General features: G+C 37.9%; 1 protein-coding gene across 1 annotated transcript in view; it reads left to right on the forward strand.

Annotated features, from left to right (window-relative positions):
* LOC149279542 (receptor-type tyrosine-protein phosphatase mu-like) overlaps positions 1-20849 on the forward strand; it is a 296024-nt gene that overhangs the window by 61613 nt on the left and 213562 nt on the right. The window contains exons 3-5 of the mRNA XM_089501054.1: positions 2137-2408; positions 12938-13016; positions 13928-14043. Of these exons, the coding sequence (XP_089357180.1) occupies positions 2137-2408; positions 12938-13016; positions 13928-14043 (467 nt within the window). The remainder of the gene's footprint in view (positions 1-2136; positions 2409-12937; positions 13017-13927; positions 14044-20849) is intronic.

Below are 20849 nucleotides of genomic sequence, written 5' to 3' on the forward strand. Positions count from 1 at the left end.
TCATGATTTCTAGTAACCATGCAGTGTTAGTCATTTAGAGAATGCATCTGTATATCGGTATCATACTTTATCTATCTTGTACTCAGATCTCAGCCATCAAAATGTCTTTCATGTTTCTAGTGATTGACAGATTGTGCAGCGGTAGCAGACATGAGATTGCTTTCAACAAGATGTGATATCCATAGCCCTCCTTCATTAATACCAATTGGCTTTCTCGCTGGCATGCTCCTTTGATGGATACAGACTTCACACCATTAGGAAAGGGCAAACCCATTTAATGTTGGTACCTTAGTGATTGATGTACACCGTGTACACAGCACAAGTTCTATGGAAGCATGCTTGTTTAGAATATCATATGGTTATGTAGATGTGTACCTGACATACATATACAGAATATAAAACAAATCATAAAACGTGCCGCCATGCACCACCTCCAAACACCCCTTATCCAGAAAGATTCATATGCACTCCATACAACCATTCCGTTGTTGCACAGGTGTTACCCATATTTATTTTATTGCACAAACATTTTGGGGTCTCTTATCCGTTTATCAATGTGCCATCTCCCGAGGGGGGGGGGTATGTTATATAAATGAATATGTTTGCTAAATTAATAGTCAAGGAATTCTTGTTATAAGGTTTATTTTGTGCCACTTTACTTTCCTTCAAAAATGTAGGTGGAAGTCACATCAGTTCCTCTCATGATATTCTTGTTGGAGGATTGATATTGAGAAATGGAAAACCACTTCAACACAAGATGTTCTTTGTGGTGGGATTGAGAAGTAATCTTTATTGTTAAAAGGAAGATACCCAAGTGCCTATGGGCTCAATAAACATGGACATCTTGTTGGGCTGTTGGCTAATCTCTTGTTGTAGCAGACCGTTATTGTTTTTAGTTATTTCTGTCTGTTATTAATTTTTTGTTTTGCTGATGTATCTTTTTTTTTCTCATTTATCTTCACATACCTACCAGCATTTAAAATGGACAGCAATAAAAAGTTTTCAGTAAATATATTGAATCGCAGTTGTAGATCTCAACTATTAGGTTACAGAAGCTTCGGTACAAACCAATAAAACAAAAAGTGGAAAATGTAAGCTGTGTTTTAATTTGTAAAAAGCATTCCATTTTTTTGATGTTGCTAAATATAAAAACGAGATTCTCCATAAAATTTCATTCCTGTTCACTTTCTAAAGGACGGATTTAATACTTATTTCAGCGATCCTTTCTCTTAAGAGCTCACTTAGTCAAAATGAATCCATCTAAAACATTTGTTCTAAAGGGACAGCAGTCTGTAAGCCATTTAAATATATTATAAAACATGTAAAATTAGTTTAATGGTGCCCTGTATACCAAGCTGGAATGGATCAATGCCCAACATTACAGCCATATTCAACACATGTCACACTGAAGACATTAATATTTAAACAATTTTAATGTATAGGTATATTAACCCTACGCAAAATAAATGATTATGAGCAATATTTAGGTACCTATTTTTAATATATTTGTAATATAATGTAATATTTGTAATATAATAATAACTGTAGCACTTTCCCTTTTGTTGGTGCAGGTTGCGAATGGTAATTTCATTTAGTTTTAATTTTAGTTAGATTTTTTTTTCTTTTTTCAAATGAGTCAAATATATTTTGTCTAGACATAACTCTTTTTGCGGAATTTTGTATTTCATTTGGACATTTATTGTTCATAGTACACCGTATGTATCAACATATGGATCTCAGTATCGTATCAATGCACAATAATACCTTCTATTAATCTATTTTTAAGCGGCTTTAATAGGAGAAATGTAATGCAAATCTGATGGTTTTATAAATCTTACTTTCATTCTTTGACTCTCATAAAGTATTTTAAAGTCCATCGTTTTGTTTTATATTTTTAGAATTTGTCATAATTGTTTGGATGTCAGATTTCTCCTCTAGGAGCTTATTAAATATTGCAAAATGGGATCAGGTCATGGATTTTGAAGATAATGGAATCCTCTAGTAACACAACTTAATTAATTAGCACTAATTAAACAGAAACTACATTTATTAATATTCCCTAACATCTTTGAACGCAAGTTATGTTATGGTGTCTTTGGGGAAAAAGAGGTGATATTCTGTTCTTTTACATTTTAGGGTCATTCATGATGGTGAATACTTCTGGGAGGTTTGCTGGACAAAGAGCAACCCTATTGTTACCTCAGCTCAAGGAAAATGACACTCACTGTATTGACTTTCATTACTTTGTATCAAGTAAAAGCGGATCACTCCCTGGATTTATGAATATTTATGTCACCGTAAACAACGGGGCTCTGGGCAGCCCGATCTGGAATATATCAGGGACAGCAACTGGTACGTGGAATCGAGCAGAACTGGCAATAAGTACCTTCTGGCCAAATTTTTACCAGGTAAGCTAATAATAGTTTATGATTAAAATATTTACAATCTGTTTCAGTGTGTTAAAAATGTGCATCATCTTACAAAGCTTTTTATGTCTGCTTATGGAGGCAATAATAGAAAAGCATATTTCAAGTTCCATCAGTTCCTGAATATGCTCTACTCAATTCTGTCATGCTGTGCTGATTGATGACAATGTTCTATCTATCTAGAACACCGGTTCTCAACCTGTGGGTCGTGACCCCTTTGGTGGTCGAACGACCCTTTCACAGGGGTCGACTAAGACCATCGGAAAACACATATTTCACAATATATGATTACATAATTTTATGGTTGGGGGTCACCACAACATGAGGAACTGTATTAAACGGTCGCGGCATTAGGAAGGTTGAGAACCACTGATCTAGAAGAACCTACATTATAAAGGCACACTGGACAAATGCCTGATGACCAACAATGTCTTCCACACACTGTTAAGTCTCCACAAGGCGTTGGATCTACCTGCGGAACACACATGGGCTCAGACTGCTTGTCTACATAGTTGATAAACTGTGCGTGTAACAATATGGCTTGTTGGTACACCAGTCACAAATATGCTAATTGAACTGCTCTGAAATATAGGAACATTATCAGCAGTGATATACTGGCTATACTTATATCATACAAATCCCAGGGGTACCAGTCTCAAGGTAAACAGGTGCAAATGTAAAGATATGTTAACAAGATAGTTGCAGTGTTGAAAAAGAATGGCAAATGCCAAAAAACTGGGGCCTAAAAGCTCAAGCCCATAACAAGCTTTTTCTAATTTTTACCAGCTTTTATTCAAAAATGTGTAATTTCAATAATGTTGAAGGTCAGAACATCTTATGATGTATTAGCGTGCTGCTTTTAAAGAATTCCTGCTGACACCTACAGCTGTATATTGAGTAACATCTAGTGCTAGTGTCTTGGAAGCTCAGAGCTTTTTCCCCTATAAATTTAATTGACTCATCTCCAAAGCGATCTAAGTCTGTTACTGTGCTTTGTGCAGTTCTACTGTGCACAATGACAGATCTTCTCCTGGAGGTGAACTTTTGAGGGAAAAGTATAGACAAAGTGAATCTGCAACCCGGTGAATTATTATGTGCTATTCCACGGATGCTTGATGCCCTCTTTGGATGGAGTTTTACATCAAAGATCTCCCGCAGAAGGAGAGCTCTGGCGTCAGCCCTGCATACTCTACCACAGTATTATGTAGCACGTGAATCTATAAAGTAACCTGTGATAGCCAGCTTCTTTACATTATAATTTTCATGATATTCAAAAAAAACCCAAAAAACTTTATTTAACATGGAGGATGTTAAATAAAGTTACAAAAAAACCAAACAATGTTATAATTTAAGTCCCGGACGTCGCCTCTGTTGCCATGGCGCCCTGTGCGGTCGCACAGTTCGCAGACCCCTAAGGCCGGCCCTGCCTGCAAGTTTATGGTTCTAAGGGTTTAAAACCTGTGGTATATTGACTTGTTGGACCAAAATAAGAAGGGGATTTAGTAAATGCAAAAAACCCAATAAAAACATACCAATTAGCAATAACCTCAAACGTTAAACACTGCATTCCTACGGTAATGCTGCTAGAAGGCTCCACATGATACTTATGAATACTATGAATACTATGAATTCTGAGTGGAAATTCTGCCCAGTCTCCTGATCTCTAGGCCCAAAGTAATATGCCCTCATAGCAATCATTTATATATTTAATTATTTACAGACTGCTTCAATGAGTTGAATATGTTAATGTGTATCCTTTAAGATTCACCCATTGCTGAAGGCGTTGTACCCAATTCAGTCATAATACACTGGTTGCAGTCAATGTTTTATTGTTCATAACCACTAAGCAACAAATGCTCTGTGCCTTTAGGTAGTATTATAACACGTACTATTTTATAATGTTGCTCCTTCTTTGCAGTTGAGTAATGAGATCAGGCCCACTTTTGATCCGCAGGCTTGGATGACACAATTATATGAAACTATGTGATATTTTGTTGTCTTCCCGTGCTCAAACGTCATGTTGTACCTTGGTTGCTTTAAAGATTGTTATTTCTCTGTTTAGCCGTTTCCATCCATTACTTATCCAGTGCCCCTGGGTATTAACTGACACTTTCTACAGTAAGTTAATAACTTGTTATATAGTTCTAGCAAATCAGAATAGAACAACAGTTGTATATTTAATATATTTAGCATGGTCAAGAACAATGTATTTCATGAAAACTGGCAATATTTTAACTACACAATAATTTTTATGACTTTTAATTATTAATACTACAAACAAAATGTTTTTTTTTGTCACTTTATTTAATTAGCTAATTGTTAATGAGTTGGGTCACTTGTACAGCTCAAAAGCACATCAAGTTAAATAAACATGTAAACATTTGGAAAACTAATTTATATACATAATACACAATGTTTGGACTCTTCTCCACAAAAGGGGCGACACATCTAATAAGGGAGTAGGTGAGTGGAAAGGGAGGGGAGTGTTGGGTAGCGGGGATGCCCTACGGGGTAAGTGAAATGTTCATGATAGAAGGCTGAATTTTGGAGTTTCAGTCCCATTTAAACATTGCACTTGATATCCTATGTGTACTGTATATACAATACTACACGCAGGATGCGGACTGCATTTGATATATGATTTTATATTACATGTTACTAATATAGATTATGTGCTACATACTATACGCCATGAGTATTGTTAAACTGGGGAAGAGGTCTGACGTGGGCCACTCGGATCATGTACTTGAGCAATTTATTGACCTGTATTTCTGCTCCTGCATACTGGCTAATGTCTTTGAAGTGCTCCCTCAATGGCTTATTGTGTGATATTCTGTATGACGATGAATAGAAATGGTCAAACATAATCTGAAACCTCATAGCCTTGTTCAAGCCAAAATTCACTTTCTGAACACGGACATTTTTCTGCGATTCTTCGCCGTCTAAACTTGTTGGAATAATTCAGATGAGTTACGCCAAGTTCCTTTTTCGGTACCTATACTGTGTCTTGAAATGTTTATTAAGCAGAGATTTGGTGATTCACAGGGCAGTCAACTAATTCTATATGTATATATATTAAAAAAAAAAAGCATTTTCTAAGTTGAAATGAAAAAAACATTACTTTTCATGGCATTATCTTGTAAGGGTAACCTTCTTGATAAATAGTCACCAAGGAGTGGGAGTTGATGATGAATGTGGCCTATATTTAACAGTTCTGAAGCTTATAATTACACAAGAAGGATATGTGAACATTAAATGTTGTCCCAATCGCATTTTAATCATTACAGATTGAATTGGGCAGTCTTTTATCTGCAGGCCATTCTAAAACTGACATAAAACACAACAAAATTGCAAGATAATTATCACTTATTGCAGTTTAATATGGTAATCATGCTAGGTTTAGGATCTGCATTTGTAATTTACATTTTGACCACTGCCACTGTACTTTTTTACATTTGTAAGTCATTGAAAGTGTCCATATGATTTGTATTGTGCTAACAAAACAAATGGTTTTGTGTATATAAATCATCTCATCATTACATTCTGTTGAAAACTACAGTTCACATTTAATGTTTAGGACCTTGATCCTTCAGAGGCTTTTTACAGAAGTGAAAGAGCAGGCAGGTTATGCGTTAACTTATTAACTAGACATAGAAGCTCTGACCCAGTCTGGACCCCATAGTATTGTGCATGTATACAAACCACTTGACTGGTGGAATCCTCAACTTCCCTTCTGCCGTAAATCCATACTCCTCCAAAACTCACTCGATACATTCATTCACATAACCACTCAAACACAAAATGGATATAATAATGGCCACAGCATTTATTCACAATACATAAATTAAGAGGACCTTTCCAGCACACTACATATATCAAACTTAATTCTATGAGAGAAACGCTACTACGCACTGACATTCTCCATTGAATATTTTTGCCGCTCACACCACCATGTCAGGGCAGCACCATGTCAGGGCAGCACCATGCCCTCACATCAACCAGTGAGTATTAGGACTGCATCTAACCATGAGAGGACACAGCCCAAAACCATAAGCCTGGGCTGTCACAACCTCTACAAGCCAAGGCATCGATCCTGGCTGTGTTGTGCCATGAAGAGAAGGCAATATATATGCCAATATCTAGCATTGGACTGTAGTAGCATTAATCTCAACTAATCTACCACGTAGAAATAGTAGAAAGTCTTTCCCAACTCCTCAATCTTCTCATTGTTACGGCAAGGTCCTACTGCTGCGGTCACATAAAATATAAAAGTTATTGCCAGAACACCCAAAATGCTTTCCATTTCTTTAGGTTGTTACAGCTGCTTACGTGGATATCCCCTTAGTCTGAATGGCCTGGCTACAGTTTATAGCTTCTGGGCTTTCCGGAAAAGCTCTGTCATTGAAATTGTGACATCTAGAGGCATAAGGAGATAAGTCATTTCATTCGTTCAGTACGGCATGTATACAGAAAGCCTTTATTATATATGTGCTTATATATATCCCTTTTGCCTAAACTGTTTTTTAACTTGTTAAACTGTTTTTTTAACAGCCAAATTTAAAGAACGTTTTTTTTTAAAATACAGGCATTTTAGGCAAAGATGTTTATGACAACATAATATCAACAAGGTCTTACATTTTAGTTTTCCTTCCTTTTGAGTATTCTTGTTCTCTCGTTTTGAACCAACTCTATTTTTCCTAAGCATCGGTTGCATGGAGTTATAAACTTGTTTAACGAGGACATTCAATTGTCATTATTCTTGGAATTAGACATGTTGTCTTTGGTTTTCGTGTTTGGGTTGGTAAAGATAAGGTTTAACATGATCGGTACACACAGCTGGGGAAAGCGGCAAGGATGAAAAGCTAATTTTGCTCTTCAGTGATGCAGGGAGGATAGGGCTGTGGTACGCTGATTCACGGTTTCCTGTTGGCACACATAGCATCTATAACCTTGTGGAAAGTGTTTCTCATGGAAGCACACAGGATTGCCGGTGAAGTTAGACTCTACTTTTTATTTTTATTTTTTGCTACAGTGAGAAATATGTAACACATTGCCACGTGTAAGAACAATGGTATTAAAAGGTAAAACAGACAAACCCTCTCCTTTGTTCACCTACCTGCAATTAATAATTGTGAAAAATAAAACATGATTAAAGAAATATTGATTATAACACAACATCCGTTATACAGCAATAGGGATTATATGAAATAATAATAATAATAATAATAAATAAACAATTTACTATCTACCTACATTTGCTCTGCAAAAGTGTTACAGAAATAAGAGCATTACATGTGCAAGTTTAATTATCTCTAATATTCATTTAAGTTAAACTAGTATTGTTCCAACTAAATGAATACATTCAATAAGTATGATGCAATAAATCTAGAGCAAGCCGTACTATCTCACATTTAGGAGAGGAGCACTAAAATGGAAAATCCATGGAATAGATGGCATCGATCCATAGATAAGTAGAAAACGATGGCAAAAGAGCCTATCGGCCCACTTATTTATTCTTTAGACTGTGTTTGCCTGTGCTGCATCCACTGGAGATCAGTTCCTGGTATGTACCAACCTTTGTAGATAATACATAGAGCTATTTTACATCTGTATACAATGATTTCCAGGAAAAAAACCAAAACGCATTCTAATCTATAACTATTTTTATCATTGAACAAACACAAAAGATGATTTTAGCCTAATAAGCAAAACTCCAAGGGTATGAGGGACATCTTCATGTTTTATTAATGAATGGACAGTCAGGCTGCTAGCAGGACATGTTGGAAAATTGTAATGGGTATGATGATCAAGAGGTAATCAAGTGGTAGGCAAATTTTGTCCATTTAGCTAACACAAGTACCTTTCCCTTTGTATCTCTTGGCACCATTAGTGCTTGTAGCTCTTGTTAGAAGAGTAAAATACGTGGAACTTAGACCATGCTAACATTGCAGATGATCCAGATGACACTTATGGGTGGAACAGCACAAAACTGGGGAGATTACAAGTAGAATGCACATTCCCTAATTTATTAAATCCACCTCTCGTGAAAGAAAAATTACTTTTTAGTTGTGCTGCTCTCAATAAGCATGCCTGTCACTTGACTAAAGTCTTTCATATACCTGCAGAAGTCACGTCCAGTTTGATAAAAAGCATGCTGATGAGGATTGAATGGAAATATCATTTGCAAGCCATCAACCAGAAATGATGGAAAACATAGAGATGTTTTTCCACACACATTTTCTCACCAGAGATATATTGGATGTGTCAATGTTGTTTAAGTAAAAATGCATAGGAATGCTTGCCTAATGACTGTCATTTATCTTTGATGATTTCTAGAATATGTAAGCACTGAAAATGGAACCAAAGCTGGGAAAGATATTGGCATTACCAGGCTAGAGTTTGCAAATACAGTATTTTCCATGATGTTAAATAGTACATTTTATGTGTAGTGTATTTTGCAAATGGACTGCCCTGTTCACAGTTATTCAATGGGAAGAGAAATCTCTTGTTTAACAAGGACATATGTTGGTATTGATTGACTGTTGATTTTATTGTTTGTGAAGCCCCCACTTAATCATCCACCTGTCCCGTTGCCCCTTTCTATTGTTCTGTATCACTGTTATTCTGAGTATTTAAGCAAACTAACCTTACTAAAAACCCACAAAGCAAACATAGAATGGTCTCAGACAAGACATCATTTCTACCCGAAACCTGGCTGCACCTGACTCTAGATTCACTGTTGGGGACCCAGCCTCTGGTGTATTATGTGGAGGACCACCCAGCAGAGTCAACCTCTAGTTTGGACTTCTGTCCCTTGCACTGTTCATCCTCAATTTTGAGCACAGGACATGGTGTCATATTCTGTAGCTCCAGCTCAAAAGGATGCATGGTACAGGGGAGGACTGCTGTGGATTCTGTGCTGGCTAGGCATAAACCCTTTGTGGTGTAAATGGCCCTTTTACATGGGACAGAACTGGTGTGTTAAAAAATGTGCCGGGAGACCAGTTGACCAATAGGGGGATCTACCCTCAGTAATGCAGCCCATGGGGCAGCTGCCCTGCAGACCTGCCATCTTAGACCCAGTCAGTCTATGTTACTATGAATATGCTGCTAGGCACAAGGAACAAATTCCCAGCTTTAAAAGAACAATAGGTAAAAGTGTACATGCGCTACAACACTCTGTGGGAATTCTGATGAGTCAGACAAAGACTGACTCAAATCATCCACGCCTGGTGTGATTAGGGATCACACACCCAACTGTACTTGAATGGAGATGTCTTGCCTAGAGTCTGTAACCTGGCTCCAGGGATAAAGAACACTGTACTGACTTAGGGCATTACTCCCCCTTTAAGATGATTGACTGTTACATTTGCAAAACACACTAAACACCCATTACAATGAAGAGTTTAGACAACGAAAGCAAGACAATGCCTGCTGAAGGTGTATGCAATACAGCTACACCTCGTAATTGTTTTCTGTTACCATTAGCTGTTTGCGCGCCCCTGGCACGGAAAGGCTTGGTTATTAACATTAAACCCTGTGTAGCTGCTGTCCTCTGAAAAAGGCAGATGGATCATTAAATATTCCACTTATTGATAAACTAACTGGATGAGCCAGAGGGTGTAAACTCACTGTTTTTTTTGTTTGTTTGTTTTTTATTTTTTTTATTTGGTGTCCTATATTATATCAATGATAATAATGCATCTGGACAAACAGTTTCTCCTAACAGTAAAATCTCCTGGCTCCATTAAGTTCTCCTAGGGTTTTCATTATAAGATAATTTGCCAAACATAGATCTTTTTTGGCAAACAGAGCAGAAAGCACTTTAATCTAGTTCACTTGGTTTACCTCCATTAGACAGTCTCATAGATGCTGTAAACATTCCTGTTGTGACATTTTGTATGTCAATAATTTGTTAGTTAAGTAGGACACCCCTTGCTTATTAGGTTACAGCTGAAGCAGAATACTGTGATTCTGAACAAAATTTAGCACAGGAACTGAAACAAGACATTGTGTTACAACACGAAATGCATTAATTTACTTCTTACGCAAATACCTTTATGGGGAAATCGGTGGGCTATCAATAAAACACACATATGAACTGGATCACCGCTTTTAAAATAGACCACTTTAAACGAACTTACTGTAGTGTTGCAGCCAATGACCTCAAAGTGTCTTAGATAGGTCATATGTAATAAGTAGCAATATGGTGCCCACCAGGGAACATATCTTCATGGAGTTGGACAGGCGAAAGCTTTGGGTACCGTGGGGTATTATATAAAAATCTTAATCCTGTTAAAAGTATTAATATCACAGTAGCAAACAGTTGAGTTTTGTTGTTGATTGATTAAAATTAACCATATTGTTGTCTTATTTAACCCCCTAAGGACAATGGGTGGTCCCAAAACCCATTGAAAACAATGCATTTTGAGCCCGTACATATTTATCATTAAGGGGGTTAAAACAATGTGTCCACTTTTCTAAGTACACTGTTTTGTAATAAGATATACAGTATTTCAGGTCCAGTTTGTGAATTAATTCTTTAAGATGTCAAGGGGCATTTTACGAAGATATAGATTGTACACAAAACTCACATGGCACAAATAGAAAAACATAATTATTAACTGCTGAAATGCTTGTTATCATTAAGCTGGTGTACTTCTTAATCTCAGCCCAAAGTCTGTTAACTTCATTTCAAAACCAATGCATGTTTAATCAGATCGAAGCAAACTGCTGTGTCTCCAATAAGAACATAGTGAAAACTGAAGTGTGTAAATAGTATACAATCATATTTGTAGGGATTGTCGTAAACTTTATGTCTTAAGTTTTCAGTAAGTATGCCAGCCTGTTAAATTATAAATTGAAGTACAGTTTATTGATTGGAGTTGTTTAGGTGTAGGGTGGTGTAACGGGTTCACCAAGAGAGCTGTAGTAACTCCCAGAGATCACCCACATGTATCCTCCTCTTGTCCCCGGAATCACTTCCAGCACCAGCCAGCATGCGCACCTTGGAACTATGTGTACCCAATAAGTAGACACAACTACCTTGAATTGAGTACAGCAGGAATGAACAGTTTATTGTTGTAAAACATTAACTTCATTAACATAAATCAACATTGATAAACAGGTACAGGTAGACAACCCAACCTTTAATCCCCTTTAGCTACTGAATATCCCCCTGGTAGCCATCCTGTTAATGGGATTAGTTTAACAATGGAGTTCCTGCCTGTTTGGCAGCCAGGCTGGAGCCATCTCTGAGTACCTTGGGCCCCTGTATGACAGGTAATTCTGTCACAGGTGGTAACCTTTTTTATATTATTAAAAAAATGAATTGGTATTAAATGTTTCACTGGTGTATTGTGTTTTCACATGCGCATGTACGGTGTTTGTTCTGGCTTTCCATAATGTGTTAAATCTCTTTAAATGTCTTAACATTTGTATGTCAAGTAGTTTTATGGTCCAGAATATATGGGCAAAAATGTTCCTCTACTGTTCAAACCTCACAGAATTGTTTAATTGCTTTTAATGTACATTATTTGAGTTTAGACAGAGAGTTGAATTGATAAAACCATGTATTTTTCTAAAAATACATAAAAAGCATGCCTGTGCTCTCTGGGTTTCACCCAGGTATGCTAATCAGGTACAAATGGGACACTGAATTGAGCCATTGAAAGTAAATATTAAAAAACAAACATTTTTTTGGTTTTTCTTTTCCAATAGTTATTTATTTGTCTCTGTCTGTCAAAAAAACACAAAGTTATTCCATAAGATACATAACTGGAGAGCGACAGAGTAAAGTTAAATTCTGTCATCACTTATACCTTCACAAAGCACCACTGTTCGTCGTAGTCATTTAAGTGTTATAATGAAAAATAGTAAGAATACCAACTATCTTTGCTAAAAGTGTTGGAAATACAGATAAATTGGGGCCCGTAGACACTAGGTTTAGGTGTAGAGGTCAAAGAAATTAAGTGCTATAAATAAACCATGTATAATCAATTATTTTGATCTGTCACATCTGTCTATTGGAGAGAACCATGTACCATATATCCTTGTCATGTTTGTAAACACACAAAAGGGGATATAAGGTATTGTGGGATTGTATTGATTGACAAAAGCGTACAACAAACGTGCTTCAAAACCATTGAGTTAATTGAAGAATCTGTTATGTGTAGAGTGACCACATTTGATTTCTTCCATTCAGGGACACACTATGAAGCGCATGAGATCACACACACACACAGGTATATATATATATATACCTGTGTGTGTGTGTGTGATCTCATGCGTCTTGGCGCCTCTCTCTCTCTCCTCTGCGTAAAAAAAAAGACGCCGTTTCAATTTGGATTGAGGCTGCCCGGGATCCGGGCAATCCAGGACATGTGGTCACCCTATGTGGATTCTGTAAAAATGGTTTGAACTTTTTTTACGCACTTATTTATTCTACATTGAGTGTGCAATAATTGTTCAATATGGATACCGCCCATAATAGACTTCTTTTATGTTTTTAGGTTTATTTTGAAGTTATCACTTCTGAACAACATGGATACCTGGCTATTGATGAAGTGAGGGTTCTAGGACACCCATGCTGTAAGTTACCCCAGTGATTTAGAAAGTAATACATTATATATTCACTATCCAATTGCTATTAATTTAAATGTGTTGAACCATTTAAACTAGTTATAAAGGTCTGTAGTACCACTATCCAGCTAGATATGAAATTTCCTTTATCCTTATAGCTAGCTAGCTCTCTCTGTAGGCTTTTTGTTCTAGTGCTGTTATAGTAGTTAATATATGTGACCTTACACATCAGCCGCAGTAGGTAGAATACTGTTCCATACCACTTTGGTGCAGAGGGCTACATGTATTATTAAAGAGAGGCATGTCTGTAAGCAACCCTGCTATCATCTCAAACCGTTTCTGTAAAATAATGCGTTTTTGGCAATACCTGTAGTTAGAGTAAGTACAGTTTAAAGAGATATCCTAATTACCTATTATGTTCAAATCACTGCATTTTTGAAAGAAATGTTATTCACAAGAAATGTACGTTATACAAAGAACAGAAAAGTAATGACAAGTCACTTTTTAAAAGAAGCATATAGTGTACCAATTTAGCATCAAATGTGCCTTCAAGTTTCTCACAGGCTTCAAGGCTATTTACCTCTTTATTTGTGATTCACAAATTCAAAATATTAGTTCATATATTAATAAGGAATATTAGGTAGACATATTAAGTATTGCAAGCATTTGGGTAAAATGACTCATAGGCAAACATGGCAACTTTGCCTGTTTCACCTGGAGTTATCTTCAAGCTCTAAGCAAGGTTGCAGTGTTTGGTCATGCCCCCCAATCTGGCAGTTAGACTACAAAGTGTATTACTGAAAATAATATATTTTTTTCTACTCTGTTGTTCTAACAATTTACTTTTATGCTAGTATTGTAACAGTATGATGTTGTTTCTGCATTTAATGTTTCTGGTCTTTCTCTGCTCTTTTTCTCAGCTAAAACACCTCATTTTATACACATTAAGAATGTTGATGTCAACGCTGGACAGTATGCCACATTTACATGCATGGCAAACGGGAAAGCAACAGCAAGCGACCGGCTCTGGTTACAGGTAAAATGCTGGTTTATGTACCTGGGATAAGCTATGTGGAGCTCTCCCTTTTCAGGGGGAGTGGCTTCTAGAATTGGTGGGGCTAGCTGTGCTTAGGTGTGGGCTAGTCCCAGACATCTTTTAGTGGGGAGTGGGAGGGAAGTGGGTGAGGAGTATAAAGGAAGTGATTGTTGGAGTGGGTTTGGCCAAACACCACTCCGTTTCCCATAAAAAAAGAACAAACTCACCCAGAGACCTGGGTAAGCAGGGCTTCAGGATAAAACCTAGATTGTTTTCCAAACAAAGATTAAACACCTGGACAATAGAGAAAAAATGGTGTTACATTCTGGATAGACTTTTTTAAGATCAATCCAGTACCTTATCTAGACAGCAGATCCTGGTAGATACCTGTACTAGAGGGGAAACATTTTCTGCTCCACTGGAAAAAGTCATGTGCGATTACTTCTTCACTAGTCAAGGCATGGTGCTTAGGTTGTAATAAAGTTTTGTTACTGTTCTATGCTGGGAAATTGTTTGTCTCTTTATATAAAAATGTGTTGGTACTTATTAGTGGTAGGTAACTGCTACCTTACAATTACAGGCAGGGTTGGCTCTAAGGTTTTCGGGGGCCTTAAGCATTCAGATCCCCCCATGCCTAAAACAAAATTAAGGATTTTTTAAAATAGGTTTTTAAAAACAATTATTTTAAAGTAACCTATTTTTTAAACATCAATTTCACCGACTTTGTTATACTGTATAAACATTTGTGTAATGCCAGGTAATCAAACAAAAGGGGATCCAGACTTGAGCGTTTGGATTTGTACCACTTGGTGAAGCTTCCAACCGCACCCTCTTCCTTGATCGGAGGAACGGTGGAGGGGGTGTGCCTGGAGCCTCAGCCGTTTTGCGGAAGTTCACCCGGAGTCCGGAATAATGAAGACAGATTCGCTGAGAAAGAGAACCATTTCTGTTAATCTATTTGCATTATTGTGGCTTCTCTGTGCAGTTTGGCAAAAGGGAGCAGCCAAGGGGGCTTTCCCGCTCCGCCATTTGTGGGAGAGGCTGTGCCTGTAGGCTCTACCCTTTTGCAGAAGCGCCCCGAGAAACACAGTTCACTCAGAAGCGGACGAAGAAAGAAGACCCAAGGAGCAGAAGAACAAGAAGATACAAGAGAAGAACCGGAGCTGCACGGCATGGAGACAAAAGGGCGAATGACAACACATTTTGTTTACAAATGTAAAATTCCCTGCATGTTGCTTTGCCTTTCACGATGAAACCTTGTTTAATACTTTGCCCCATAATCACTTTTTATACATAACTCCCAGTGAATCCATAGCCTGAGACAATAATTACAATAAGATAATTTCCTCAGGACCCAGATTGGAAGCAAAATACATTGATAGACTTTGTAAAACTACAGTGAATTGTAAGTGTATTCTATTGAAAAGCCCAATAACATTCTTGGTTTGTGAACTTGTTAAAAGTTTATTTTTTGATTAGATTATGTTTTTTGAACCAGAGACACAAATGTCTGCCAGCTGGTACAAGCAAGCACTGTTGTCTGCTGCCAGAAGGTACTTTAACACCCATTTACACTAAGCCAGAATTAGTCTTGGCAATAGAGGCTGTTTTAGTGCTTTGTATCATAGTCAACTGAAATGACCCTTTAATTATCTTAATACCCAGCTCATACTGTGAACTGGTCAACCAACCCTGCTCACAGAGCAGCCAACTTAACAGTCTTTAAATGAAACTATTTGTTTTTATGTGCTGATTTCACTCACATGAACCCTTAATCTCATGTTGATCTTTAGCAAATCTACAGCATACATATGTGCCGTCTTTAGAAATCAATAAGTAGATACCTCCATATGCTCAAAATGAGTAAGTCTCCTGTGTAATCAGTGTTTCTATCACAAATATCAGAATGCACCACAATATCTACCACAATCTATAGTTATCAATCTGAAGGTTTTTTATGTAGGCCCATTGTCTGCCCAAAATGCATAGACCTTGCACTTAATATATTTAATAATTAAGGACTAACTGCACAGCTCAGACTACCTTGATAAACTGTCCTTGACACTTGGGAATGTTCCAGGTTTCACCCAGGTTTCTTCTAGTGCTTCCCTAGTACGGTTTCTGCATTCTCCGGGTAGGCGAACAGTATGGAGCCATGCCCATGTTCTTTCTATTCCTTGCTCGCGTTCCAGGATCCCCGTCCACATGCCTTCCCTTTAATTTACCTTCTTGTATGAATGTTCTTCTACAGTTGTTTTAAAAGTTAAATGACTAGTTAAAATAGAGTGAGGCCAATGGGAAATCATCAGCAGAGATTAGATCCTCCATTGACACGTCTCCGTTTTAAGACTTCTCTAGGCAACGTTCTTAGATTCTACCATGGATAATGGTTATCGCACCCTGCTAGATATTACCGTATTTGCTCGATTATAAGACGACCCTGATTATAAGACGACCCCCCAAAATCTAAATATTAATTTAGGGAAAAAACAAAGAGCCTGAATATAAGACTACCCTATAGGAAAAAAAGTTTTACTAGTAAATATTAATTCATGTAAACAATATTTTCATATTTAATAAAAGCTATGATTGAGAAAAATATATATTTTTTTATTTCCTTTTATTTGTCAACCTGCCCCCCCAGTTATGCACATCTGCCCCCAGGGTTGCCACTCTGCCCCCAGAAATGCCTTATACCCCCTATTTGCCACTCTGCCCCATGATGTGCCTTTTAATCCCCTATATGCCAGAGTGGCATATAGGGGGTTAAAAGGCATTTCTGGAGGTATATATATATATATATATATATATATATATATATAACTGCTAACAGCAATCACACTCCTATCAAGCCAAGGCAGCCAGTACATGCTGGAACCTGGGGATGATAGGAGTTTGAGTACAGCCTCCCTATGCCATGCTACCACCACCACCCCCCTTAAAGATCCATACTAACACACACTCATTCACAAACATTTAAATACTCATTCATTCCATTAATCACACATACTCAGAAACCCTCCCCCACCCCCTTACCTGAACTGCAGATCTCTCACTCGAAGACTTCTGCAGGGGCCCGGCTGTGCGAGCAACTTCTCTGGCCCCGCCCCCAGAGGAAGGAGGGGGGAGGCAGAGTTATGCGACACTCTTCTAGCTTCCTGTTCTCCTGCTGCTCGCGACCAAAGCCCGGTAAGCAGCATGACCCCAGTGGACATTTTGAGGTCTGATTAGAAGACGACCTCGATTATAAGACGAGGGGTATTTTTCAGAGCATTTGCTCTGAAAAAAACCTCGTCTTATAATCGAGCAAATACGGTATATGTATTATGATTACCATAAATAAGAAATAACATTAGTCAAGGAAACCTTTAAAATAGCATTGTGAATGCAGAAGTATCTTCCCTACCTTCCACATTAAGTTAAAATGCTTAGTGTGCATAAATGGTATTGCATGGATAGAGCAGACATTTAAAGTTGTCATTAGTCGATGCTGTAAAAAATCAACCTTACACCAAATAAATGCAATGAAAGCACTAATGAAAGGATGTTTATGATTAACAGATGTATACCATCTGCTTAGATTTTCTTTGTCACATCTGCTGACAACACAAGCTAGCACTGAAATGGGGATAATATTTCTTTTATATTGACTGACTAAACAAGAAAAATAATTCTAATGCATATGCTAATCGAGGTGTTTATATCTCGCTTGCATTGTGTAATTATGCTGCGGGCAAAGAAATAAAAAATGGATTTTAGGGAAAGCTTGTCACCATGGAAATTCAGATAGCGGAGTTTAGTTTCTGTATGATCAGACGCTTGACATTTCTAAATCAAAAAGTAATTAATAAAAGTTGAAGATTATACATCAGATCCAGCCAAGTGTTATATTTTGTAACCTGAAACCATCAAACTTTGGTTTTGTGGTTGCTTTGCATTTTTATTATTATCAGTGCTGTAATCCCTTATACTTTTACTGGCTCTTACAGTTGTTAAACTTTATATATAGCCTTATTTTGCGGGGGTTGTTACTTTTAGGAAGACTGCATTGGGATGGGGGTCCAGTGGGACCTGTAAAAAAACATGCAGTACGGGCGGTTTCTAGGGTGTTGCGGGTAGGAGCGGCCCGGTCAGGCACTGTACCTGCTTGTCCCGGTAACCCCACACACTCCCGCAAGGCTGCCTTCGCATTTATCCCACACAGCGTCTCTTCTCTTGTTCCGCCCAGGAACCCAGCGGAGTCACGTGAATATACGTCACTTCACGTAACTCCGCTGGGATCCTGGGCGGAACAAGAGAAGAGACGCTGTGTGCGAGCAACGCGAAGGCAGCCTTGCGGGAGTGCGCGGGAAATCTGCAGATCAGGTAAGGGGGTAGGAGGGATTGACCACATATGTTGCGGGAGCGGGCAGGAGTGGAACACATATGTTGCAGGGGCGGGTGGGATTGGACACAAATGTTGCAGGAGCGGGCGGTAATCAGGGCCGGCCCAAGACAAAATGCCGCCTGGGGCAAAATTTAAAATAACGCCCCCCCGATTATCTACCCTTCCTCTCCCTCCCTCTTGTACTTACCTTTCAGCAGTCCTGCGGCGAGTCTCCCTGCTCAGTCTCGGTGCCGGCTTGTAATGCTGAGCGCGGAAAATGACGTCATCTTCCGGCGCCCAGCATTGGAAGCCGGCAGCGAGACCGAGCTAGAGGGCTCACAGAGGAGAGAGAGGGGCGCCGAGCGGGCAACTTGGTAAGTGAAAACCACTCGGCGCCCCTCTCTCTTCCGTTTAAAAAAAAAAAAAAAAGGGCTTGGGGCGGCAAATGGAGCAGTTGCCCCACTCGGCTCCATTGTCGGGCCTGCCCTGGCGGTAATGGTCAGAAATTCAGCTGGACCGGGCGGGAGGTGATTAACAGTCCCGCGCAGGGCTCTACCACATGGCTACTTTCCATACATCATCTAAATACATACCTCAGTTTCTACAGCTGTTGTTCAGCTACCCTATACGACCAAAAGCATGTGGACACCTGACCACTACACCTATATGAGCTTCTCAGCTCCACTAACAAAAGTGTGAAACAAAGACTACACTCTTCCCGGCATGCTGCTACAGAAGGTGGGAGTTATGAAAGCACTTTTCTTTAGGCAGGGATACGCAGAATTCCTACCCTGTTTGCTGCCCTCAAGGATTAGCATTGCACTGTCTAGGAACAACGTTTAACAGAAACATGATGAGTGCCTTTTGAAGTCCCAAAAGCTTATGTTACATTACAACTTTTAATGCTGACCATGTATACGATATATGGTTGGCAAAGTGGACCCCATTTTTTTTCCAAGTTAGCCCAATAAGAGATACCAACTTTAAGTAGAGACTGCAAGTTAGAGCAAAAACCATAGATTACATCAACTAATGAACCAGGCTGTCTGCTTTTATATGTAAAATATATTTGAATATTGCTTTTTTTCATCTGACAGGTGACATTTACCTTTTTTAGCAGAAAGGGTTAAGTAAAAGATGCTGCGTAAGGGATCATGTAGCTTTAAAGTATTACATTATCTTAATTTGTGCAGCCAGCAACCGAAATGAGATTATTGTTATGCAAATTAGACTTATAGCTACTTTTGTACAATGTGCTAAAGCCTTAGATCTTAACACCCGAGTAGCAATTTACTAGGAAAAACACTTATTATGCAGTTTCAGCAATAGCTGTAGCAATAACCAGACTCATAATTTAAATAAATTGTGGATCCAGAAGCATGGCTTCGAAAAAAACGTAAATCAATCTAAGAGTTTTGTAGCACTTATCAATGTAACTGCTACTTTATGGAAAGTCTATAGGGTGTCTGGGTCACTTGTCTGTTTCCATCCACCGAGGCAGATTAAAGACCTTTTCACTTTTCTAATAATCTGCATCCTTCCAGTTTAAAAAATGAACCTTCGTAAATTATTATAGTGAGTGTGCCAATGCAACATTTAATACTGTCATCTGTTCTCAGAAGTCATTTTGTTTAAAACATTTTTATCGTTCGAATCACATAATAATATAGCATCTTCTCCTGGGAGTCCAGCTTGCCATTTGGAAAATTACATATACTATGGTCATTCAAATCCCCACTTGATTTGATATAAGTAACAGCTGGTTATCAGTGGTAACCTAAGGATTATTTTCACGGATTATATTCATAAAGATGATGAAAAGTCCTTAAGTAATAAGATTAATATATATAAGTGTTTTTTTTTAAAAAAATAGACTTTGACCTTATCTATGAAGACTCCTTTTAAGAATGATATATGTTCAATAAAACCAATAAAAAGATGCCGTATCACCACCTTGCTTCTGTCACTATATCATGTATAAGCTTAGAACTAAGTTCAAAGGTTCTGATGTCAAAGCACAAGACTCTGGTTAGCATAGCAAACCTCCCAGCATTTCAAAAGGCACTTTTTGCATTATGGGTTGTGGTTAGATGTTTGGCTTTTCTTGACTTTGTTGCCTGTTTTTTATTCAACAAAGTAAGCCATTCAGAATAAGAACACAATAACATTTATTAATGAAGTGTTTATACATCAAACTATGTTAATTAAATACATTTGTATTCTTCTAAATACAGTACTCCATTAACTAGCTTCCAATAGGACACAGATCGACATAAAAAGTCTTGGTAAAGCCTTGCTCCTAGCCACAACCCTAAAAAAGTTCATTAAATGAAGGGAGCTATGATAAGCAATTTATAAACACCTTATACATATTTCTCAATATGTTACTTTGCATAAAAATATATCCAAGATATATTTCCAATGGTGATTAAGGGTCAGG

Source organism: Sceloporus occidentalis, unplaced genomic scaffold (assembly GCF_023333645.1).
Source record: "Sceloporus occidentalis isolate IW3139 unplaced genomic scaffold, rSceOcc1.0.p SCAF_162, whole genome shotgun sequence".
Taxonomy (NCBI): domain Eukaryota; kingdom Metazoa; phylum Chordata; class Lepidosauria; order Squamata; family Phrynosomatidae; genus Sceloporus; species Sceloporus occidentalis.